Source organism: Tamandua tetradactyla, chromosome 6, assembly GCF_023851605.1.
Source record: "Tamandua tetradactyla isolate mTamTet1 chromosome 6, mTamTet1.pri, whole genome shotgun sequence".
Classification (NCBI taxonomy): domain Eukaryota; kingdom Metazoa; phylum Chordata; class Mammalia; order Pilosa; family Myrmecophagidae; genus Tamandua; species Tamandua tetradactyla.
This window is the reverse complement of record NC_135332.1, coordinates 148532379-148560287: the sequence shown is the minus strand read 5'-3', so window position 1 is coordinate 148560287 and position 27909 is coordinate 148532379. Positions and strand designations below refer to the sequence as shown.

Genomic DNA, 27909 nt, shown 5'->3' with positions numbered 1-27909 from the left:
ATTGATCAAAGGGCTTACAACATTAAGTTTAAAACTACAATTATATTATCACAATTTTTTTAAACTTCAAATTCTTACAGCGCTCTGACAAAACACAAGTTGCGTAGTTCTATAAAATCTGAGATCTGAGAAGTCTTTAAAACATATGCAAACCCTAATTTTTTTATCTACATGCTTAATATTAACTAAAAATTCAGAGGCAGAAAAGACAGATTAAAATTCTATACAATTGAATTCACTTAAAAGAGAGAATTTCATCTTCAAACACTTTTGGAAGATGTTGAAAGACTTTACTATAGCAAAAAGTAAAAGGTTAAATCATATTGAAGCATGAAATTTGAACTTGTGATGAAGGCATTATTGAAAGAGGTTTCTAGATTTAAATGATAAAAAAATTCAAAAACCCCAGTAACTTTCCAATTGAAGCTGCATAGGAGAAATAAGGCCTAATTCAAAGGTGAGTGTGGTTTACATGTCTCACTTGTTTGGAGGTTCATTGGTCTTTTCAGGTCTTTGATCTGCTTAGCAAATTACCTCTACTAAACAATTCATTGGTATCCCTTGTCAAATAACCATGAAAACCTTCGTAGTTTACTTCTTTCTCAGGGTAGAACCATGCCTTTTATAAGTAATGATTCCATTCCATTATGAATTATATGCCAATTTACAAAGTAAATGATTTGTGTAATCACAGTAGTTTCACAGTTATCTAAAAGTAACATGCATATCTTCATGCAAAATGTAGCATGCGAAAGACAAATTCCAGTCAATCACATCTATATGGTAAAAAAGACTTTTTCAAAAGTCCCACTACACTAAAAGCAAAAATAATAAATACCAAAGCAGATGATAATGGTTTTAAAACTAATTAATACTACATGAAAATGCTATGACAATAAAATAAAAGAGCAAAATGACAGTGAAAGGGAAAAAAGAAAAACAACTTTTTCTGTGCAAACAGACCCAATTATCTCCCTTTTGCCTGGGATTCATACTATTAATAATTTAATTTTCATCTGAAGGAAAATAAATACAAGCAATTGAATAAGCCAATCCAAAAAAATCCATTGTTATAGTTTATAATAACATTACAAAGTTCTCTTGTGTGACCATAAGACAAAACATTCCTTTGTTCCTAATTTTTATTTTTATTTATTATTTAATTTTTGGTATGCCAACAAACAAAAAACAGTAAAACAAGCAAGAGGGTTTTTTCTTGGTTTGCTTTTTGTTTTGTTTTGTTTTTCTTTTCTGCACCTTAAGAAATGCTACATTGACCCTTGAAATACCCTGTCCTTTTATTATGTTTTGTTTTAATGAGTGACAGAGAGCAAACAAAGACCAAATGAGCAGATTAAAAGGCAGGCTCCACAATCTCAGTACCTTATCACTATGGCTATGCTCCTCGTTAAGGGTTGTGCTACTACAGGTATCTACCCCAGAGTCCTTAATCTGAGGCTCAGACCATTCCAAATCCTCTTCCAAAGAGTGGCCACCAAAGTACATCATTTTCTTTTGTCTTTCAGACCTGGTGTTAGAGTCCGACAAAACTGCCTGCTCACTAGTTTTTCTTTTTCCCTTTTGACTGTCTCCTACAGGTGTGGGGGAAAAAAAAGATACAAAAAAGAAAACATGCAAAGCTGTAAATAAAAAAGGAAAAGTGAAATGATAACGGAAATTAAATAGTAAGGCTCCACATGTCTCACCAAAGACATTGGGGATGCCTCACTGCTATGCCAAGACGTATGGTCCAACCAGTTGTAATCCATGTCTCCTGTGAGAGTCAGACAGACACAAAAGTGCAGTAAAGGAGACAGTGAAAGAAAGAGTAGACAAAGACATTGTAAACATTTTAAATTGTGGGATCTTGCTTGGTTTTAAGAACTTTGTAGCATATGCTGTATAAACCAAGAGAAAGCTAAGATTTCAAATCAGTAAAATCTATAGAATGTAGAATATAAAGTTTACATACTCTAGATAGAACCTGCAGAACGAAAGTCCTGCAAGAAGACAAAATGTTAATATTAAGCAGAACAGAAATCAAAGAAATGATACATTCTGAAGAAAAGGAAAAGTCTACCAGGTTTCTATCAGGTTTATCTGTTACTTATACTACTTTTTTTTTCATGTTGGGCTATATAAATCAGTTTGCTCTTCTCCAATGATTAAGGAACGTTTTAAAAATTGAACAATGATTTGCCAACATCCAGTATTACAAAAAGTCTGGAGTGTAGTATGAAATTTATAATGCTGAAAACTCTTAAAAATTTTGAGTGCTTAAAACAAAAAGAACTGGCTATGGAAAAAATGAATTTTGTAAGAAAAGGACAAAACAGATTAATTCAATTTCTATTGCTAAAAATAAAATAAAATGTACTTGAAAAACAAATTACTCAATATTGCTTTGAAACAGCTTTTCAATTTTTGTCAAATACTGCATTCTTATAAAAAGTGAATTTTCTTTTAAAATAATTTTAAACCAGATATTATATAATTGGAAACAAAGAATCAACATCAATCTCCTAAACGTACATGCTCCTTATTTGCCTTACATTTGAAAAATAATCCCTTTTTAGTCTATATGTGATCACATATCTTTTAAAACTCTATTGATACTTTTCTTTTTAAAATATTTTTAAAAATTTAAAAAATATGTACAGAACAACTTCCATTTGCTAAGCCCTAGTGTAAGGGGTTAAACAATGAGACATGTTTACAAGTGGAGATAAAGACAATAAATAAAATTATCACACAAAGGATGTTATTGTACATTGTGTGTAGTATCACATAGGAAAGTGCAGAACACCATGAGAAGGTATAATAAATCTAATTTAGATTTAGGAGTCAATAAACACCTTTAAAGAAATGATGTTTAAAATGAGAAATGAAGGATGTGATCTAAAGGACAAGGAGATAGGCAGAAAAGATCTAGAAAGAAGGTCAGGAAAGAGAATTACAGGAAGAAATATTAACATAGTTCTATAAAAAAAAACTGAAAGGAAATCAAGAAATCAGTGTATCTGAACCAAAAAGAATGAGGGAGAATTTACTGCTAAATGGAACTGGTAAAGCAGCACAAACCAGCTTAGGCAGGCCTTTTTATGCCATACTAAAGATTATGAATTTTATTCATTGAAGGATATTAAGAAACAAGATGACATCCTCTGATACACATTTTTAAAACACAATCTAAGACACCAAGAGTTAAGAGACATTTGTAATAATCCGTGGGAGAGGTGATATGGCTTGAACAAAAATGATAGCAACAGAAAGAAAAGAAGGAATTCAGAGATGTTTGGGAGGTAGAAATAACAGAGTGGGAAGAAAGACTGAAGAGTCAAGAATATCTTCCTGATTTCTGGCATTAACACATGAATGGAAAGAAAATAATTTATGAGATGCAGAAGACTGGAAGAAAAGCACTTTTTGTTAGGGAAGGAATAGGAAGGAATTAGTCTATCTCATAGAGTCTAAGATGGGATTGACTATAAGATGCATAAATTTCAGAGATAATAAAATGAAAAATTGTGTATCAAAGAACTGATTAAATATGGATGATTAATTTTTGGATATATTATTTGAAATGCCCATAAATTTTTCAAATGGGCATATAAGAAATCAGTTGAGGTCAAACTACAATAAAACTTAGAAGAAAGGTCTGAGATGGAAATATAGAATTGTGAGTTATTAGCATACAAATAGGAATAAGTGAAATCATTTAGATGAGAGGCTAAAGTAAGGTATAAAGAGAACCCAGTCAAAATTTAGAGTTAGAGTTGAGGAAAGAAAGACTGAGAAAGAACATGCAGACAGCCAAAGGAAGAGGGAAGAGAATGAGAGAAGGAAGTCTCCAAATCAACTAGAAGAAAGTTTCCTAAAAGGGGAAAACAAACTACAATGAACAATTTTTAGACATCAAATAAGATGAGAAAAAGAAAGGTGTGCGTATGATTTGGCAAACTGGAGATCAGGAAGGATGATAGAGCAGTTTGAAAAGACTGATAAGAATTAAAATCAGATGGAAATAATTGAAGAGTCAAAGGGAGGTGAGAAAAGTCGAAAAATTCTGTGTAGACCAGTGGTTCTCAAAATGAAATACCCATAATAATGTCATCAGGATTACCTATAAATTTGTTAGAAATGCAAATTTTCAAGCTTCATCCTAGACACACTGAGTCAGACTCAGTTGGTGATTCCTAATAATATGTGCCTCGAGTGATCACACTAATGTTTGAGAGTCATGGAGAGACTTATTTGTGAAAGAGGATGAAGCTGTGCTATCACTGCAAATGCAATTTGTAGAAAGGACCCTATTAATTAACTTGTTAACTGGAAAACTGCTTCCCAATATTTTTCATTGCACAGATGGACAATTATGTAATTAGTATAACATGGTGTAAATGGAGATGACCAGCCAGGGGATACTTAGGCCCCTATCCGGATGGCCACAGAAAAAAAGCCTGAGAGTATTTTTATCTCAGAAATCCAATAACCCATTTAAAATACACTATTGCGTTATAACACACTATTGATAAATACGTGAATTAGAGAAAACCAAGTACAAAGTACAGTCAGTAAATAAAAATTCTTGGCTGGTGTCATGGTCAGGTTCATGTGTCAACTTGGCCAAGGGAGGACCTGAACAAGAGGAGGCTCTGCGACGGGTCCAGGCTGCTGTACAAGCTGCTCTGCCACTTGGGCCATATGATCCAGCAGATCCAATGGTGCTGGAAGTGTCAGTGGCAAATAGAGATGCTGTCTGGAGCCTTTGGCAGGCCCCCATAGGAGAATCACAATGTAGGCCCTTAGGATTTTGGAGCAAAGCCTTATCATCTGATGCAGGTAACTACTCTCCTTTTGAGAAACAGCTTTTGGCCTGCTACTGGGCCTTAGTAGAGACTGAATGCTTAACCATGGGCCACCAAGTTACCATGAGACCTGAGTTGCCTATCATGAGCTGGGTGTTACCTGACCCACCAAGCCATAAAGTTGGGTGTGAGCAGCAGCACTCTATTGTAAAATGGAAATGGTATATACAAGATAGGGCCAGAGCAGGTCCTGAAGGCACGAGTAAGTTACATGAAGAAGTGGCCCAAATACCCATGGTCTCCACTCCTGCCACATTACCTTCTCTTTCCCAGACCAGAGCTATGGCCTCTTGGGGAGTTCCTTACAGTGAATTGATTGAGGAAGTGAAAACTCAGGCCTGGTTTGCAGATGTTTCAGCACAATATGCAGGTACCACCCGAAAGTGGACAGCTGCAGCACTACAACCCTTTTCTGGGGTGTCCTTGAAAGATAGCAGTAAGGAGAAAAACTCCCAGTGGGTGGAACTTCGAGCAGTGCACCTGGTTGTTCATTTTGCTTTGAGGGAAAACGGGCCAGAGGTGCATTTGTATACTGACTCATGGGCTGTTGCTAATGGTTTGGCTGGATGGTCAGGGACTTGGAAAGACCATAATTGGAAAATTGATGACAACGAGGTTTGGGGAAGAAGTATGTGGATAGACCTTTCTGAGTGGGCTAAAAACATGAAGATATTTGTGTCCCATGTGAATGTGCACCAGAGGGTGACTTCAGCAGAGAAACAGTTTAACAATCAAGTGGATAAGATGACCCATTCTGTGGATACCAGTCAGCCTCTTTCCCCAGCAACTCCTGTCATTACCCAATGGGCTCATGAACAAAGTGGTCATGATGGTAGGGATGGAGGTTATGCATGGGCTCAGCAACATGGACTTCCACTCACCAAGGCTGACTTGGCTACAGCCACTGCTGAGTGCCCAATGTGCCAGCAGCAGAGACCCACACTCAGCCCCCAATATGGCACCATTCCCCGAGGTGACCAGCCATCTACATGGTGGCAGGTTGATTACATTGGACCACTCCCTTCATGGAAGGGGCAGCAACTTGTTCTAACTGGAATAGACACATACTCTGGATATGGGTTTGCTTTTCCCTGCACGCACTGCTTCTGCCAAAACTACCATCCGTGGGCTTATCATCATCACAGTATTCCACATAGCATTGCTTCTGATTAAGGAACACACTTCACAGCTAATGAAGTGCGGGAATGGGCACATTCTCATGGAATTCTCTGGTCTTACCATGTTCCCCATCATCCAAAAGCAACTGGATTGATAGAATTGTGGAATGGCCTTTTGAAAACACAATTATGGTGTCAACTAGGTGGCAATACCTTGAAAGGCTGGGGTAATGTTCTCCAGGAAGCAGTATATGCTCTGAATCAGTGTCCGCTGTATGGTGCTTTTTCTCCCATAGCCAGGATCCATGCGTCCAGGAACCAAAGGGTAGAAATGGGAGTGGTACCACTCACTATTACCCCTAGTGATCCACTAGGAAAATTTTTGCTTCCTGTTCCTGTGACCCTGAGCTCTGCTGGTCTACAGGTTTTAGTTCCAAAATGGGGAATGCTTCCACCAGGAGAGACAACAGTGATTTGATTGAACTGGAATCTAAGACTGCCACCTGGTCACTTTGGGGTACTTATGCCACTGGATCAACAAGCCAAGAAGGGGATTACATTATTGTCTGGGTGATTAACCCTGACTATCAAGGGGAAGTAGGACTGCAACTACATAATGGAGGTAAAGAAGAGTTTTCTTGGAATATAGGAGATCCCCTAGGGTGTCTTTTAGTACTACCATGCCTTGTGGTTAAAATCAATGGAAAACTGCAACAACCCAATCCAGGCAGGACTACCAATGGCTATGAAACTTCAGGAATGAAGGTTTGGGTCACCCCACCAGGCAAAGAACTACAGCCAGCTGAAGTGCCTGCTGAAGGTAAAGGGAACATGGAATGGGTAGTGGAAGAAGGTAGTGATAAATATGATAAAAATTGACCACGTGATTGGTTATGGAAACAAGGACTGTAATGCTGTTTTGTTCATGTTATACTATTTAAGTTATAAGATATCAAGTTTAAAAATGAATATTACCCAAGGACTTGCATCCTATTCTGGAGAAATTTAATGTGTTTTCATTTATATGCAGGACTATTGAGTATTGTTAGGTGAAAGAAAAAAATGTGTGTTTTATTGTATTTTATTTAGAAATTAAGTATGGTTTAAGGTGGTATGTATAACTGCCAAGTTGACGAGGGGTGGACTGTCATGGTCAGGTTCATGTGTCAACTTGGCCAAGTGGTGGTACCTGTTTATCTGGTTGGGCAAGTGCTGGCCTGTCTGTTGCAATGAGGACATTTCATATAATTAAATCATGATCATGTCAGATGCATCCACAGCTGATTCCATTTGTGATCAAAAGAGAGTATCTTTTGCAATGAGTAATGCTTAATCTGATCACTGGAAGCCTATTAAGGAGGATTCAGAAGAGACAGGCTCGTCCTGCTTCGGCTGGTGAGCCTCTCCTGTGGAGTTTTTCCAGATCCTCCATCAGTATCATTGGCTTCACAGCCTGCTCTATGGATTTTGGACTCTGTGTTCCCGCGGTCACATGAGACACTTTTATAAATTTTATATTTGCAAATGTTCCCTGTTGATTCTGTTTCTCTAGAGAACCCTAACTAATACAGCTGGTTTCTTTGAAGGTGTGAGAATTCAACTCACAATTTCTCTTCTCTTTCTATGCCTGCACCTACCAGAAAGGTAAAAACGCAATTCTGCTCTCCATAAATAAAGAAATAGGGTATGTGAGCATTTGAAGCTAAAATGAAAACATCTGATAAACCAAAAAAAAGAGTGCCTGATATGTGTTAGGTACTTCATGAACATTTGTTGAATGAATAAAAATTAGTGTATTTGTAAGAATTAAATAAAGTAATTAATGTAAACCATATAGCAAATGGATCTAAGATAATATGACTATTAGTATTTGGATTATAATACTTATTATTTAATATTGTTATGCTCAAAAAGGCAGAACTAAAATAATTTTTAAATATCTTTCCATTAGCAGCAGTCAAAAAATGTATTGCTTGGCCTTCTAGTTCCAGACTAAAAAATAGAAAACACAAAGAAGAGCCAAGTATAAACTTTAGAACTGAGATGCTTAATAGCAGAAATGGAAAAAAAAGAATGGATAGGTTAAGCTACAGAATAGAGAGGAACAAAAAATGACTCAATGAACTTGAAGATTAAAACAATAGAAATTACTCCATATGAAAATATCAAGTGATCTAACATTCATGTCATGTCAGTCCCAGAAGTAGAGGACAAAGAGGAAAGATTTGAAAAAGTATTTAAAGAAATAAAATAGAAAATTCTCCAAATTTGGGAAAAGATATAAGCTTGCAGATATAGGAAGCTAAGTAAGTTTCAAACAAAATGAACCCAAAGAAAGCTGTGCCAAGACACATCATAATCAAACCAAAGACAAACAAAATATCTTGAAAGTAGCAAGAAAGGAACAACATGTCACCTAAAGTGGTGAAACAATTCAAATGACAATGGATTCCTGATTAGAAACTATGGAGACCAGAATTAAGTGGCACAATATTTTTCAAGTATTGAAATAAAATAAATGCCAATACTGAGAATCTGTCACCAGCAGACTTACCCTAAAAAATGGCTAAAGGAAGTTCTCTAATCTGAAAGAAACAAAAAAGAAGGAACTTGGGAATGCCAAAAAAGGAATAAAGAAAAGAGTTGGCAACTTTATGGTGAATACAAAAGACTTTTCTTCTCTTCATAGATTGTCAAAATTAGGTTTCATGTCTGAAATAAAAAATAACCCATTGTCTAATGTGGTGTAGAGAAAACAGTTACACACTACATTATAAACAAGGATAGGTAAAAGAACTTAGAGGTAAGTTTTCTACATTTCACTTGAATTAGTAAAATCTTGACAGCAGTAAAATATGATGGCATGCATATTTAATATACAGTCTATAGCAAACACTTTAAAAATTGATGGGAAGAAATACACTAAAAAATACTATAGATACATCAAAATGCAATTCTTAAAAAAAAAAGGTCCAAGTAACCCATGGAAGACAAGGAAATAAACAACGAAACCGTGACATGAAAACCAGAGGAACAATCAGGAAAAATAAAGTAAAATGTCAGTCTTAAGCACTAACATCACAATAATTACATTAAATGTAAATAGCCTAACTCTACCAACTAAGAGATAGAGACCACCAGAGTGTATAAGGAAGCAAGACCCAATTATATGCTGTTTACAAGAAAATCATGTCAATAAGATAGGTAGAAAGAAAATAAAAGGACGAAAACAGTAATTTTACAAAAGCAAGAGTGACTTTATTAATACTAAATAATATTGACTTCAGATCAAAGAAAATTACCAGAAGCAGACAGAAATATTATATAATAAAATGCTCAATCTATGAAGAAGACATAGCAATCCTAAATTTATATGTACCAAAAGGGAGCAGCAGGGTGATGTCATCAACATAACAACATAAGACATTCCTTGAAAGAGACTCCCTAGAGATTTAGCAAGTAAAAGGATAAATCCCAGTTGTTTAGAACTCTGGAAGATGGTAGAAACTGGAGAAGTACTCCACAAGTGCTGTGCTCTCATTCAAATCAATTTCAGCCAGATGGACAGGTAAAGGTAAATGTACTTTTCTGAAGTGACCCACTTTTCTGAACTGACTCCATTGGGCTTACCAGAGTGGGATACCATAAAAAGGAAGAAAGTAGAGGCAGAAAAACCTCATGGGGGAAAAATGGTGAGATGGGAGGATTTAAACTCAACTGCTATAAGATAGGAAGGGTCCCAGAACTAAACAGGGTAAGGAAAACGTGGCGATGAGTGAAGGAGAGAATTTAAACAAATAATAGGAACCAGGGAGAAAAGTCTTCATGGAAACAAACAGAAAATATCAAGATTCCTGGAAAAGAAACAGAGGGAAGGAAGTTCTCTCCTGGAGGTGAAACAATTTCACACAAAAAATTCAATCTAAAAAATAGCCCTGCATAGCCAGACAAGAATCAGATGAAGAGCTGAGAATATCTGAACAGTCACATACAGGCTACTTTAAAAGTCTAGGCTAGAATAAGTTAGACCAAAAGTCAAAGAAGGGCCTTAACACAAAGCAAATAATAAGACCCTAGAAAGGAGGGAGAAACAAACTTTCAGAGGTAACTCATGAAGATAATCATGTTCGGACTCAGCTAAAAATTACAAGCCATACTAGGAAACAGAAAAATATGGCCCAGTCAAGGGAGCAAATTAAAATTAGTGAAACAATTAATCAAAGATGTTCAAACAAATATCCTAGATCAAACCAAGGAGATGAAGGAAAATACGAATAAAGAGATAAAGGATATTAAGAATTCAATGAGTGAGACTAAAGAAGAATTTGAAAGGATAAAAATAAACATAGAAATTATGAAGGTTGAAGACAGAATAGTAGAGATTAAGAATGCACTAGCAGCATACAACAGCAGATTTGAATAGGCAGAAGAAAGAATCAGCAAACTAGAAGAAATCATGTAGTCAGAAGAACAGATAGAGAAAAGAATAGAAAACATTGAGCAGTGTCTCATGGATTTGAGTGACAGCATGAAGCACTCAAACATAAGTGTCATGGGTATCCCAAAAGGAAAAGAAAGAATATATGAAGAAATAATGGGTGAAAACTTCTCAACCTTTATGAAAGAAATAAAAATACGTGTCCAAGAAGCTCACCATATGCCAAGCACAATAAACCCTAACAGATCTACTTCAAGACACATACTAATCAGAATGTCAAATGTCAAAGATAAAGAATTCTGAAAGCAGCAAGAGAAAAATGATTCATCAAATATAACAGCCCCTCAATAAGACTAAGGGCCAATTTATTTTCAGAAACCATGAAGGTGAGAAGGCAGTGGAATGATATATTTAAGGTACTGACAGAGAAAAACTGCAAGTCAAAAATTCTTTATCCAGCAAAACTGGCCTTCAAAAATAAGGGAGAATTTAAAATATTCAAAGATAAAGGAAACTGAGGCATTTTGAAAAGAAGAGGCCAGCCCTGCAAGAATTACTAAAGGGAGTTCTGCAGATTGAAGGGAAAAGAAAGGAGTGAGTAGGTTGGAATAGTGAGAAGAAATTAAGAACATCAGTTAGGAAACTAGAAGGGTAAATGCAAAACCAGACAGTACTGTTTGCTCAGTGTGCAACCCTACTATTTATTTAATGTAAGAATCAGAAAACAATTTAACAAGAAAAATTTTTTTCCTGATAATGGACATGAAAAATACAAATTGGTAAAGTGGAATGAAAACAACATAAAGAGGGGAAGCAGAGGGATGTGGGAGCAGAGAACACGTTTACTGTTGAAGCTAAGCTGTTATTGCTTCAAATTAGTAGGTTATAGCGTAGGTTGTGTAATATAAAGACCAAGGTAACCATAAAGAAAGTATATTAAAAATATACAGAAACAGCAATGAGAAAAAGATCAGTCAAACACATCACAAAGGATCAATTATACCGAAAGAGGTTGCAATAAAGGAAAACAGAGACAAAAAAAGACATGACATAAAAATAAAAGGCCAAATAGCTAAAGTAAGGACTGCCTTTACAGTAACAACCATCAATGTTAATCGATTAAACTCCCCAATTAAAATACACACACTGTCAGAATGAATAAAAAAGCATGATCCAAAAATATATTGTTTACAAGAGATTCACCATAGACACAAAGACACAGATAGGTTTGAAAGTGAAAGGATGAAAAAAGATATTCCATGCAAATAGTAACCAAAAAAGATCTGAGGTGACTACAATATCAGACAAAATAGACTTTATGTCAAAAACTGTTATAAGAGACAAAGAAGGTCACTATGTACTAAAAAGGGAGCAAGACACCAAGAAGAAAAACAATCATGTATTTATGTACCTAGCAACAGCGTCCCAAAATACATGAGGCAAACACTGGCAAAACTGAAGGGAGTAATAGACGTCTCTGCAATAATAGTTGGAGACTTCAATACAGCACTCTCATCAATAGTTAGAACATTTAAATGGAAGATCAAAAAAGAAACAGAGAACTTGAATAATATGATAAATGAATAGATCTAACAGATATACACAGAACATTGCACCCCAAAACAGCAGGATATGCATTCTTCTCAAGTGTACATGGATGATTCCCCAATGTTGGGTCACAAAACAAGTCTCAATAAATTTAGAAAGATTGAAAGCATACAAAGCATCTCCTTTTACCAAAATGGAATGAAGCTGGAAATCAGTAACAAGCAGAGAACTGGATCCACAAATAAATGGAAATTAAATAACACTTTTTTAAACAATCAGTGGGTCAGTGTAGAAATTGCAAAGAAAACCAGTAAATATCTTGAGATGAATGAAAACGAGAACACACCATATAAAAACTTATGGGATGCAGTGAAGGCAGTGTGAGAAGGACATTTATAGCCCCAAATTCTTACATTAAAAAAGAAGAAAGAGCTAATCTGAAAGACCTAACTTTAGTTTAGGTTAGGAGGTTAGTTTGTCCTAACCTGGAGGAACTAGAAAAAGAAGAGTAAACTAAGCCCAAAGCAAGCAGAAATAAAGAAATAGATTAGAGAAGAAATAAATGAAATTGAGAATTGAACAAAAATATATAGAATTAACAAAACCAAAAGTTGATTCTTTGAAAAGTTCAACAAAATTGACAAACTCTTCGCTAGATTGGCAAAAAAAAAAAAAAAAAAAAAAGTGGGGGGGGCAGGAGAGAAGATGCAAATAAAATCAGAAATGAGATGGGGACATTACTACCACAGAAACAAAAAGGACCAGGAGAATACTATGAATAGCTGTGTGCCAAGAAATTAAAACCTAAATGAAATGAAAAAATTCCTTGAAACACATAAACTACTTACACTGACTGTACAAGAAATAGAAGACATCATTGAACCAATAACAAGCAAAGAGACTGAATTAGTCATCAAAAACCTCCCAACAAAGAAAGCTCAGGACCAGATGGGTTTTACAGGTGAATTCTACCAGTCATTCCAAGAAAAATTAATACAAATCCTACACAAACTCTTCTAAAAAACTGAGGAGGAAGGAACACTCCCTAACTCATTCTTTGACAGCAATATCACCTTCATATCAATTCCAGATAAAGAAATTACAAGAAAATAATATTAGACACCATTTTCTTTTATGAACACAGATGCAAAAATCCTTTAAAAATATTTGCAAATTCAAATCAACAGCACATCAAAAGAATTATAACTGTGTTTAAGTGATTTTTATCTCAGGTATGCATGGATGGTTCAACATAAGAAAATCAATTAATGTTATAAATTTTATCAATGAAACAGAGGAAAAAACCCACATAATCATCTCAATTGATGCAGAAAAGGCATTTGAAGAAACTCAGCATCTATTTTGATATAAACAGAAAAAATAGGAATAGTACGAAACTTATTCAACATGATAAACAGCATATATTAAAAACCCACAGCTAACATCACATTCAATGGTGAAAAACTGAAAACTTTCCCTCTATGATTTGGAACAAGCAAAGGACACCCATTGTTGCCACTGTTATTCAACATTGTACTGGAAATTCTAGCCATAGCAATTAGGCAACAAAAAGAAATACAAAGCATCTAAATTGGAAAATGAATATATTAAACTCTCACTATTTTCAGATGATATGATCCTATATATAGAATGTCCCAAACCACTACAACAAAGCTATTAGAGCTAATAAACGAATTCAGCAAAGTGGCAGGGTAAAAGATCAACACACAAAAATTAGTAGTGTTTCTATACACTAGTAATGAACAATCCGGGGAGAAAATCAAGAAGAAAAATCCATATGCAATAGGAACTAAAAGAACCAAATATTTTTGAATAAATTTAAGCAAGGATATAAAAGACTTGTACACAGAAAACCACAAAACATTCCTAAAAGAAATCAAAGAAGACCTAAATAAATAGAAAGAAATACCATGTTCATGGAATGGAAAACTAAATATCATCAAGATGTCAATTGTACCCAAAATGATTTACAGATTCAATGCAATCCCAATAAAAATTCCAACAGCCTACTTTGCAGAAATGGAAAAGCCAATTATCAAATCTACTTGGAAGGGAGGGGCACCCCAAATCCATAACATGTTGAAAAAGAAGAACAAAGTTGGAGGACTCAAACTTCCTAACTTTAAAGCACATTACAAAGCTACAATGATCAAAACAGCATGATACTGTACAAGGATAGATCAATCAACAATAGAATCAATTTGAGAGTTTAGAAATAGACCATCACACCTATGGTCACTTTATTTTTGACAAAGCTGCCAAGTCCACTCAATTGGGAAAGAATAGTCTTTTCAATAAATGATGTGGGAGAACTGGATATCTAAATGCAAAGTAATGAAAAAGGACACCTATTCTCACACCATATACGAAAAATAAACTCAAAATGGATTATACTGAAGAGCCAGGACTATTAAAGTCTGAGAAGAAAATGTAGGGAAGTATTTTCAAGATCTTGTGCTTGGTTTTGGTTTCTTAGACTTCATATCCAAAGCACAGGCAAAGAAAGAAAAAAAATAGATCAATTGGATCTCCTCAAAATTAAAAACTTTTGTTCCTCAAAGGACTTTGTCTCAAAAGTGAAAAAAACCTACTCAATAGGAGAAAATATTTGGGAAACCATATATCCAATAAGGGTTTGATATACAGTATATATAAAGAAATCCTACAACCAAACAGTAAAAAGACAAACAACTTAATTTAAAATTGGGCAAAATACTCGAGTAGACATTTCTCCAAAGAGGATATATAAATGGATAAAAAGCACATGAAAAGTTGAGCAACATCACCAACTATTAGGGAAATGGTAGTCAAAACCACAATGAGATGTCATTTCACACCCACTTGAATGGCTACTATTAAAAAAGACACAGAAAATTACAAGTGTTGGAGAGCATGCCAACAAATTGGAACACTCACTCATTTCTAGTAGGAAAGTGAAATGGTACAGCTGCTGTGAAAGACAGTTTGACTGTTCCTCAGGAGGCTAAATATAAAATTACCATATAACTTGTCAATCCCGATATTAAGTAAATATCTAGAAGAACTGGTAAACAAAATGTGGTATATACATATGATTGACTATTATTCAGTTGTAAAAAGGAGTGAAGTCTTGATGAATGTGACAATATGGATGGTCCTTGAAGATACTACACTGAGTGAAATAAGCCAGGCACAAAAGGATAAATAGTGTACGATTTCACTGATATGAACTAATTATAATAAGAAAACTCACAGAGTTAGATCTAGAATATAGGTTGCATGGGATAAACCGGGAGAGAGAATGTCATACAGATGTTTAATTTGTACAGAATTTCTATTTAGGTTATTGTAAATGATTGGAAATGGATTATTATAATGGTAACACATCATTGCGAATATAATTACCACTGAATTATGTGCGGAAATGTGGTTGTAAAAGAAAGTTTTGGGTTACATATGTTACTAGAATGAAAATTAGAAGACAAAATATAGGACATATAACACAGTAAACCCTATATTGTAGATGGTGGCCTGGAGTTAATATTCCAAGTATAATAATGTTCTTTCACGAATTATAGCAAATATACAGCACTAATGCAAGGTGTTAATAACAGGGTGGTATACAGGAAAAGTATACCTTATGTAATATTCGGACTATAATTAGTAGTACTGTTTTAATATTCTTTCACCAATTGTAACAAAGGTACCACACTAGTGCAAAGCATCAACAATAAGGAGATATATGGGGATACTGTATTTTTTATATGACTTTTCTATAAACATACACCTTCTCTAATTTAAAAAATAATAATAATAATTTTGAAAACATTATGCTAAGTGAAAGAAACAAGACACAAAATACTATGTATCATATGATTCCACTTATATAAAATATAAATAAATCTATAGAGGCAGAAATAAATTAGTGGTTAGTAGGGGTGGCAAAGGATGAAAGGAATGACAGTGATGTTATGGAGTAATGGAAATGTTTTAAATTTGATTATGGTGATGAATACATAATTCTGTGAATATGGTAGAAGCCACTGATTGTACACCTTGGTTGGATTGTATGGTATGTGATTATATCACAATAAAACCTCAAAATACATGAAGCATGAAAGAACTAAGGGAAAAATAGATAAATCTAGCAAGATGGACAAAGAAAAAAGATACAAATGAACAGCATCAGGAAAGAGGGATTCTATGAACTCTTTATACTTCAATTTGTCAACTTAGAAAAAGTAGCCAATTCTTCGAAAAACACAAATTACCATCAGTCACCCAATATAAAATACATGATTCAAATAGTGCTATAGCTATTAAGGAAATTGAAGTCACAATTTAATAACTTCCAAAAGAGAGATCTCCTGGTCCAGATGATTTCATTGTAGAATTGTAGTAAACATTTAATGATTAACACCAATTATGTACAATCTTTTCAGAAACTAGAAGAAGTGGGAACACTTTCCAACTCATTTTACAAGGCCATTATGGCTTTAATACAAAAACCAAAGACAGTACAAACAAAAAAAAAGAAGAAGAAAAAATATATATTTGTATCTATTATGAATGTAGATGTAAAAACCTTTACCTGATTCTAAAGTGCCCTATGATTCCTCCTGCTTTTGCTCAGGACCTGACCAAGGTAGTGAGATGTCACCCCTATGAGTACGTGAAATTATGTAAGAATGCATCATGCTAGCAGACTCACTTTAGAGAATCTCCTCACTTGCTTGACGAAACAAGCAGACATGTTGGGAAGCTCATGTGGCAGAAACTTCAGGCATCTTCTAGAAACTGCGGACAGCCTCTAGGAAATACAGACCACCCCAAGGACCTTTAGGCAGCCGCTAAGAACTGTGGGGGCCTCTACAAGCTGAAGGAAGCCTCCAGTCTCTAGGAAATGAATTCTAACAACCTTAGTGAGCTTGGAAGCAGTCTTCCTCACCCAATCCTCTAGATAAGAATGTAGTCTTGTGAGACTGTAAGCGGAGTATCCAGCTAAGCTGTGCCTAGATTCCTGAGCAATAGAAATTGTGAAATAGTATGTATGTGTAATACTGTACCAATAAAATTGTGGCAGTTTGTTACACAGCAATAAATAACTAATATGGCATGGATTAAGGAAAGGAAGGATGGTGGGGAAAGGAGTCAAATGGGTTATGATATATATCAACTTTATTATGTATTCTAAGGTTATTCTTGGATCAAGTTAAATCAAAGCAGATGCAATTGTTTTGTCTTATTGAATTGTGCCTTAAAGATTTACCATTAAATGTTTCTATGACACAGAATATGAAATATTTACTGCATTTGAGTTTAAAAACATGAATATCGTACATCATATTATTCAATGTTTCCTAGATAAAGTTCTTCACGTGAGAAATTTCCTTCAGAATGCACTTGAGCATCTCTGAAATGTGTTCTCTGAAATTTTTCCTGACAATCTCAGGCCATAGGATTAGCATTTGGCATAAATGCTCTTTCACATTGGTTTTAACGGATCCTTTGCTTTCCTCCATTAGCATACTGGATTCATACTATTGTCTGTTAACGTCTATGTATGCACCATACTATGTGTGAACTCTTTAAGGGGAAAAAGCTTGGTTTAATTCATCTTTTCTGTCCACCTTAAGCGGAGTTTCTCGTACACAGTAGATACTAAATAAATGCTTGTTGAATGAACGATAACTCAAATCAAGTATTTGTCCATATTTTTCTCTCTGCTCCACCAGAAAATTGTCTTATAATCATTTTGACAAATCATTTATTCCTTCAAAAATGTTAACTAAGAGCCTACCATATGTTGTGAGTATACAACAGGGAACACAGCAGACAAGTTCCTGAGCAATAGAAATTGTGAAATAGTATGTATGTGTAATACTGTACCAATAAAATTGTGGCAGTTTGTTACACAGCAATGAATAACTAATATGGCATGGATTAAGGAAAGGAAGGATGGTGGGGAAAGGAGTCAAATGGGTTATGATATGTAAGCTTCATGGAGCTTACATTCCAGTAAGAGTCCATATATTTATCCATTTATTATTATTATGATATATCATTTAGTATTACTGTTTATTTCTATAAGTTATTTATTACTATCTTTTCTTAATAATATGGATAATATATCCATTATATGGATAACAATATTCACTTTTGCTGACTGCTTATCATAGAAGCTCAGTGGCATTCTAAGGGTGGAATGGTGGGAGCATCCCACCCAAGTGATGACAATTGTTTAGAACTTGAACTCAGCACAAGAAAGACTTATTGTTAATAAGTACATTTTTTAGGGTAAGAAAGTGGGTAATTGGAGCTGAAGGGATACAGACTGTGCAACAGGAATGGATACAAAAACTCAGAAATGGACAGTACAATACTACCTAACTGTAATGTAATTATGTTAAAACGCTGAATGAAGCTGCATGTGAGAATGATAGAGGGAGGAGGGATGGGGACATAAATGAAATCAGAAAGAAAGATAGATGTTAAAGAGCGAGATGGTATAATCTAGGAATGCCTAGAGTGTATAATAATAGTGGAATGTACAATGTACAAATTTTAAAATGTTTTGGCATGAGGAAGAACAAAGGAATGTCAGTACTGCAGGGTGCTGAAAATAGATGATAATTAATACTTTAAAAATGTCATCTTATGTGTGAGACTAAAGCAAAAAATGTTTATTTGTTACAAAATTTAGATTTTGACTAGAGCATTTCCTAATATAACTCATGTAGATAGTTTGACTGAACGTCATAAGTACTTGGAATCTCAGGTAGCACATGAGATTTGTTGGTTTGTCCAGAGTGATCCCCCGATGAATTCCAGAATGATTTGATCAGTGACTGGAAAAGTATTTGCAAGCCCCCTTTGGGGAATGGTGAGAGTGGGGAGAAATTCAACTTCCCCAAGTTGAATTCTTGATATTCTCACAAGCAGTGTGGACAACCAAAGCTATAGGCTGAGCCCCCAGTCTTGGGGTTTGTTCACATGAAACTTAACCCCACAAAGGATAGGTCAAGTCTACTTAAAATTTAGGCCTAAGAGTCACCCCCAAGAGAGCCTCTTTTGTTGCTCAGATGTGGCCTCTCTCTCCAGCCAATATGATGAGCAGTCTCACCACCCTCCCCCTCTCTGCTGGGACATGACTCCCAGGGGTGTGGACCTTCCTTGCAACGTGAGACAAAGATTCTGGAATGAGCTGAGACTCAGCATCAAGGGACTGAGAAAAACCCTAGAATGAGCTGAGAATTAACATCTAGGGATTGAGAGAACCTTCTCTACCAAAAGAGGGAAGAGTAAAATGAGACAAAGTATCAATGGCTGAGAGATTCCAAACAGAGTCGGAGAGGTTATCCTGGACGTTATTCTTACGCATTAAGTAGATATCACCTTGTTGTTCAAGATGTAGTGGAGAGGCTGGAGGGAATTGCCTGAAAATGTAGAGCTGTGTTCCAGTAGCCATGTTTCTTGATGATGATTGAACAATGATATAGCTTTCACAAAGAGACTCTGTGAATGTGAAAACCTTATGTCTGATGCTCCTTTTAGCTACTCTATCAACAGAAGAGTAGAACATATGGAATAAATATAAATAATACGGGGAACAAATGTTAAAATAAATTCAGTTTGAAATAGTGGTAAATGAAAGTGAGGGGTAAGGGGTATGGTACGTATAGTTTTTTTTTTTCTCTATTATCATTTTATTTCTTTTTCTGTTGTCTTTTTATTTCTTTTTCTAAATCGATGCAAATGTACTAAGAAATGATGAATATGCAACTATGTGATGATATTAAGAATTACTGATTGTATATGTAGAATGGAAAGATATTTAAATGTTTGGTTTGTTAATTTTTTTTAATTAATAAAAAAAGTTAAAAAAAAAAGAAGTACATTTTAATGTTGTTTAGAAACACCAGTGCATGCTGATACTAAAAAGTAGACCAACTTTCAATGGATTTCATTATTGTTTTTAAATTCTCTACAGCTAATACAATGTTAATGGAGTTTAGGCTAAAAATAAAAACAAACACTCCAGTAAGAGTTCATCATTATTAGCAATTTTAAACATTACATTTCCTTTAGTACTGTTTATCAATTGTTTTTATACTATTTTAACCATTTCTTCTTCATGATTCACTTTCTCATATTCATTTATCAGCGTTATCTATGGATCTATCTTTCTCTGTATATCTAAATTTTTCATTCATATCCTCTAAGGCCTGTGACTGTTTGTTGAAGAAGACATGGTACTGAATAACTTTTTAAAATGTTTTAAGTTACAGCAAAGGCAAATCATTTTCATATTGAGAATAAAAAAGTAAAATAAATTTTTAGGATGAAATTGAAATTGAAATTGATGAAATAATGTAATTCCTTTTTCTTTAACCCCATTCACCCTATTTATGTAGAATTTATAATAATCCTAGTTTAGCAGGCTTCCAAAGAAAATAACAACAAAAAATGGCGAATAAATTAAAATGAGTTCCATCTTACAGAAGTTGGTTATACTGTCTCAAGAACAACTTCTTCAACTTCTGACAGGAAGCAAAACCAAAGAGGAAAGCCACAGGATATCCACTAATAATGGGTATCCACTGATAATAGGGCAGCTATATTCCTAAATTGGTCTATCAGATTTATACTAGAAATAAAAATTGAGAAAATTTTAAAATATTGACCCATTAAAAATAAAACTATTACATGTTAAAATAAAATACATCTTTTATGATTAAACTATTTTGAGGACAAAATATAATAAAGTTAATGGCATTGTTTTGCATTTTTTAAATCTCTTTAACATCTGGCTTAATAAAAGATAGCTTGATTATCACATGTGCTTCTACTTTCAGTCTGTTGCAATACATGAATGTGGCTTAAGTATATGAAGATCAAGCCTCATACAGATTGTAGTTTGAAGAGGGAAGTGTTTTTTTAACAGCTTTTCCAGATAATTGTGGTTTTTCTTTGATACTACACCAAAATGTAACTAGTACTAGCTAGTTACAGACATAATCCACCTAAAAAAAAGATCTTTGGGGCCCTCAATAATTTTTAAGCATATAAAGAGACACTATGATAAAAAAAATTGGGGAATCACTGTAGTGAAATAGAATATATAATATACAGTATACTGCATACTTGCAGAGTTGCGAAGCATTGCTATACTATACTTAGATGCCTGGTTTCCATCCCTGGAGTTTCTGATTTAAATGGCCCTGGATTGAGCCATGCATTGGCAGGCTTTATAAACCCAGGATATTTTTAAAATTGTTTTTATCTTTTCATTTTTTATTAGAGAAGTTGCAGGTCTACTGAAAAATAATGAATAAAATAATGATCTCAATTACCAGCTCATTATTAATACTTTGCATTAGTGTGGGTACATTTATTACAAGTGATGAAAGAACATTTTTATAATTGTATTATTAACTATAATCCACGGTTTACTTTAGAACTCACTCTTTATGGATGTTTAAAAAATTTTTAGTCTAGTAACATATAACCTAAAATTTCCCCTTTTAATCACATTTAAGTATATATTTTAGTGCTATTAATTAGGGTCACAATTTTGTGCTACCCACCACCATCAGTTACTAAAACTTTTCTATCATCCCAAATAGAAATTCTATACAATCTAAGTATTAAATTCCCATTCACTCATCCCTCCATGGCCCCTGGTAACGTATATTCTATTGTAACTCCATAAATTGGTTTATTCTAATTATTTCATGTCAGTGATATCACATAACATGTTTCCTTTTGTGTCTGGATGTGTTTATTTCACTCGACACGGTATTGCCAAAGTTCAACCATGTTGGCACATGTATCAGAACTTCATTCCTTTTTACGGCTGAATAATATTCTGTCATGTATATATATCACATATTGTTTCTCCATTCATCAGTTGATGGACACTTGGGTTGCTTCCCTCTTTTGGCAATTGGGAATAATGTTGCTATGAACATCGGTGCATGACTTATAAGTAGGATAGTAAAGTTATATGGTAATTACATATTTAACTTTCTAAGGAGGCACCAAACTGTCTTCCCTCCAATAATGAATTCCCTCCAACAATGAATTTCTTCCAACAATGAATGAAGATTCCTATTTCTCCATATCCTCTACAGCACTCACTATTTTCCATTTTTTGAATAGCAGCCATTCTAGAGGGTGTGAAATGGTACCTCACTGTGGTTTTAATTTGATTTTTCCTCACAGCTAATGATGTTGAGCATCTTTTCATGTGCTTATTGGCCATTTGTTCATCTTTTTTGTACAAATGTCTATTTAAATCTTTTGTTCATTTTTAAATGGGGGCTCTTTGTCTTTTTGTTGTTACTAGGATTTTTTTATATATTCTAGATATTACACCCTTATCAGATATGTGGTTCTCAAATATTTTCTCCCACTATGCAGGTTGTTGTTGATATTATCATGTCAAAGTCCTTTGATAAGGTCCCAGTTATCTATTTTTATTGTTTTGCTTGTGCTTTGTATATAAGGCCTAAGAAACCATTACCTAGCCTGAATCTCTTACAATCAGGAATGTAGCTCAGTGAGAATGTGCTTTTTCACAAGTATGTGCATTTTCATGTTATTTTTATGGGCAGTTTTTACTTTATTTCTTTTCCTTAAGCACTCTTTCATTTGTTTGGTGTTACATAAATAATACTCTGAGCTACATAAAAAGCAAAACAATATTCTTAAACCAAGACATAAGTAATGTGAATCATAAAATGTTGGGTGAAAAGGAATCTTAATTTGTTTCATTCATTCACTTCTTCATTATTCCATTCATTCACTCATTCATTCAAAACAATATTTGGTGAGTGCCCACCATGTGCCAAGCCTAAGGCTAACTGCTGAGATACAAACACAACAGTGAAGGAGAAGACAAGATCCCTGCCTTGAAGGTACCATAATGTCTAATAGGAAAAATACACAATTAATGTTATTTTTCTCACCTAACTTGCATAACTCTTCTAAAACACTGAGATCTACAATGTATACATCATTCCACTTTCTTTTCTTTTCTTTTTTTTTTTAGCATTTCCTCACCCTCTCTTTTTCTATACACAGTTTAAATCCCACAAGCCATCATCAAAGGCACACACTTGCAAGTACTCTCAACTCCTTGGCCCTTTCTCCCTTCTTGGTATTCACTTGGCAAGACCAAAATACTGGTTAAATTTGGCTTACAATTTATTCCGTGCTTTGACCCAGATTGCTGAACATGTCTACAGAAAAACACACAATCCTGTGACTTTTCATTATTTTAATTTATAACCACTAACCCCAGGTAATCATGCTACATTTCTTTAATGTGTTCTCTCTCCCACTCTTCTAGACAAGAAATTCCTATAGATTTCTAACTTCCTCACCCATTCAAATTCACATCTAATAGTGCTGCTTCCTTTTCTACCTCCAGAAAACATAGATAATTGAGACCAACCATATTTTCCAACCTATATGTAACAATATTTTCATATACTGTCTTCCTTCCTTTTTTATGAATGAATTGTACCTACTCTTGTCATACCATCCATTAGCGCACTAAATACAATCTTATTTCATTCTTTAAGAATTAGGCTCTAGCAATTGTCCCTTCTCTGCCCTGCATCACTTTAAACTCACTTCAGACTTTTAATCCCACCACCACACTGAAAGTGCTCTTGTTGAGGTCACCAATACCTTTTCCTGCAGTGCTAAATCCAGTGGCTAATTATCAGCCATCGTGCTATATAACCCCTCAGACATACACAGCATAATCAATACTTACAGGATGTCACTTTCTTCCTGTTTTTTCTCCTATTTCACAAACCACTTATTCACTTATTCTCAGTTTATTTTGCTCATTTCTCCTTATCTCCATGACCTCCAATGGTGGAAATTTCCCAGGGCAGGGCTTAGTCTTTCAATCTTTCCCTTTTCCCTAGAAACACTACCATAGTAGCCTCTTCCAATTTTATGGACTTAAATATTATATACATATTTTATAATATATGGATCTAAATATTATGTTATATATAATATATGGATGTAAATATTATATAAATATCATATATATATTGTGGGGGGGGGGGGATGACTCTTGTGGCGGTTTGGAGCTATGTACCCAGAAAAACATGTTCTTAAACTTAATCTACTCTTTTGGGTGTGAATTCATTGTAAACAGGATCTTTTGATGAGGTTAACTTCAGTTAAGGTGTGGTCCTTCTCAGTCAGGATGGGTCTTAATCCTATTACTGAAATCCTTAATAAGCAGAATGAAATTTAGACAGTTGTAGAGAAAGTCACAAATGGAACAGACAGAAGTAAAAAGTCAATGGAGCCTGGAAGAGAAGGGAGAGGCCAGAAGAGGCTGTCATGTATATTACCATATGATGAAAAGACAAGGACTAAGGATGACTGGCAATTAGCCCCAGAATGCAGTCTTTGGGAAGAAAGCATCACCCTAAGGATGTCTTGATTTGGACTTTTCCTAGCCTCAAAACTGTGAGCCAATAAATTCCCATTGTTTAAGTCAACTCATTGCATGGTATTTACTTTAGAAATGAGGAAATTAAAATAATTCTCAAATTTATATACTTAAATCAACCATGCCTGTGAGCTCCAAATTTGTAAATCCAATAGCCTATTCAATATCTCTACTTAGATATCTAAAAGAAAATTCAAATTAATATATACAAAATGAAGTCTCTGATTCCTACCTCACTCCCCACCTCCAAAACTCCACTTCTGTCACAATTTCCTTATATTAATTAATGGCAATTCCTTCTTCCTACTTGCTAAGGCCAAAATCTTTAAAGTCATCTTTACTCATCTCTTACTCTCACTTTCTACCACTAAAATATCAGCAAATTCCGTTGGCTGAACCTTCAAATTATAGCCTAAATCTAACTACCTTTCTCACCTCCATTAGTACCAACATGACACAAACTACCATCAGCTCTCACTAGATATTGAAAGAACCTCAAAGCTGGTCTCCCTGCATCCATTTTTTTTTTTTTTTTGCAAGGGCAGGCACTGGGAATTGAACCCAGGTCTCCGGCATGGCAGCCAAGAACTCTGCCTGCTGAGTCATGGTGGTCCGCCCCCTGCATCCATTCTTGTTCCTCTCAAATCTATCAAATCTTTTCTCACTATAGCAGTAAGAGTTATCCTGAAAAGGTAAATCAAATCAAGTCATTTATTATTTGAAAATTGCTAGTGTCTTCTCATCTCGATTTAGAGTGAAAGCCAAAGTTCTTCCAAAATGACTTACAGAGCCCTATTATGTGATCTGGCCTCCTGCTACCTCTCTGATGTCAGGAATTCTTTCTTTCTTCTTCTTTTTTTTAACTGTAGTAGCCTCTGGCACACAAAGTATTGCTTAAAATATAAATGCTAAGTGAATTAATGAGTTATGTAAAATAATAAGTCTAATTTTCACTTTTTATGCAATGGCACTGTTTTTCTAATGGCATCCCCAACTATAAAACTGTTTTAAGAGCCAAATGGGTTGAAACAAAAGGGGAAACCCAGATGCCCAAACATTTAGATAGGCCTTCTTATCCTACTCAGAAGTCCCTGGAACATTTCCACAGAAATTGGGCACTCTATTTAGAACAGTTTAAAAAATACTCAGTTAGCCTATTTTTTTATTTTGAGAGGAAATCGAAGCCCAGAAAATTAAATGACATTTCTAAATTCATACTGGGTGACTGGCAGAGCATAGAATAGAACCAGGAACAAGGATGCTCAATCTAAGGAGATTTCTAGTACTCCACACTCCCTCTCTATTAAATAAAGATAATTAATGAACTTATCTATCACACTAGCTCCTCAATAGCACATAAATTTCTAAAGGAAAGGAAATGTGTCACTTTCACCTTTGTATATGATCTCACCCTTCCTCAGTGCTAAGCAATGTGCGGCAATTAACAAGTACTCCATAAAGTTTGTTTGTACTGACATAATATTTTTGTCTCATTGTGTAAAGGGACTTCCTATCCCCACCCCATATCTACTAGTTCTGGAAAATTCTATTCAACCTTCAAAACCCAATGTACATGTCAACTGTTCTGCAAAGTCCTCCTTGGGAAATCAAGGTAGAATTATCTCTACCTTCTGTGAATTAAATAAATGTCATTTATTTATTTTCATATTTATCATACTGCATTTCTCTTGTTAGCTTACATATGTAAGCATATGATCAGGCAGTGATCATGTCATATTCATCCTAAAAATGGCACCGAGCACAGCATCAGGACCACAACAAGTATGTAATAATTTTTTTATTTCTTGGAGTGAATTCAACTGAAAATAGGGTTTGAGAGAGCATTGTTATTGCAATGCTCTTTTTCACTGAGGGTTAAGCAGAAACTCATTGTCTTTCAATATTACTCCATGTTCTATCAGTTAAACTAGATTGGTATCAAATTCCTATCATATCTGGAATCTAATAATTATTTATCTTTAATGACTTCTTGTGTTATTAATTTTAATTTTCCTTCTCTTTTGCTATCTAATCTTTACTTGACATTTACAATTCTAATACAAAATGTTTAGTTTGGATCCTCACTCAAAAATAATTTAAAAGTCATATTTTTGTAATTTTTAACAACCAGAAACCATTATAGAATAGTATTAATAAAATGTTCAGTACGGTTTCCTAAATTAATATATTCTCACAATAAGATAATAACTGATTATAATGAGCACAAAGAAATAGATATATATGTTGTACTTTTGTTGCTGAACAATTTAAAAATCTTCAACAGCTAATGCAGTCAAAAAGGAGATGTGCCTATGCCTTGCATGAAACAGAAATTCACATTTAAATTTAAGATTTAAAATAATCTTAATTTCATGTCAGGTTTGTCAAAAGGGATTTTGGTGTGGGAAAATGAACATTTGGTTAAGTAACATATTATCCCTCTACTCTGTGGTTATCAAGGTAGTCTAGTATTAAACAGAAACTATTAACTATTGGTGTTAGCCCTTCTAATTTTCAAACACCTGGAGTATTTAATTAATAGAAACTATTCTTTGATATATGGTTTATACAAAGCAGTTTAGATTTCAGATGAGGGGCTGAACTTAAATAAAGGATACACAGTTTTCTAGCATACCTGAAATATCATAAATCTTGACAAAGGAATCATACAAAAATGTTTAATGCATGAAGTAGGTATAATGTAGTGGTGGTGGGGTAGGGTAGAAAGTGTCTGAATATGACAAGTAACAGACCAGTTCTGAAATAGGGTGATGAAAGAAGTGAAGTTCAGTGACAGGAAAGTTTTCATCATTTGTTAGCTGTGTAATTAGATCATTAATTAAAATGCTGTTACTCATGCTTGTTTAAGCACAGAAATAATCGTAGTTGCCTAAAAAAAAAAAAAAAAGAAATTAGGTGGGGACTATTTAGCTTATTTTTGTTTATTGTTTCATTTGAATTATTATGTCAAAGTGAATATAAATCTTCTCAATGATGAGATGGAAAGTAAATAATAGTTAGAACACCCTCTGTGTTTTTAATACTTTTGCCTGGCCTGTAATTCAAAATTTAGATTGTCTTATTTAAAGATGGTCCACATTCTCAACACAAATGAATTTTTACATTAGTATAATTTGATAACAGCAGAAATACAAATGCATTCATTTGAGCTTTTATTAAAGAAACAGAAAGGAAATTTTAGAAGTTGTGCATTCATATTCAAACACGAGTAAGGACAAAGGGTACAAGTAAGCTGTATCTATCTATATGTAGCCTAAACTTCCAAATTATCCACTATTGTTGTGTCAGCATGTCTCTGTGAGCTCACACTAATGGCCATACAAGAAGCTCCTTATGACTATCTGGCAAAAGCAGACAAAAGCCATGCCTGGGTCACAGAACGGTCAGCACATATGTATGTATGAGCCAAAGGTGAACTGCTGCTGCACCACA

At 34.5% G+C, this 27909-nt stretch overlaps 1 protein-coding gene across 17 annotated transcripts in view; it reads right to left on the bottom strand.

Moving 5' to 3' along the window:
• RIMS2 (regulating synaptic membrane exocytosis 2) overlaps positions 1-27909 on the bottom strand; it is a 757916-nt gene that overhangs the window by 357473 nt on the left and 372534 nt on the right. For 16 of the 17 annotated variants that reach the window (XR_013178386.1, XM_077167426.1, XM_077167432.1 and 13 more), the window contains one exon: positions 1384-1592. Coding sequence is in view for 16 of the 17 variants with exons in the window: in XM_077167426.1 (XP_077023541.1) it covers positions 1384-1592 (209 nt within the window). In the remaining variant the exon portion in view is untranslated. Of the gene's footprint in view, positions 1-1383; positions 1593-1706; positions 1775-27909 lie in introns of all 17 variants that reach the window. The other variant, XM_077167447.1, reaches the window with a different exon arrangement.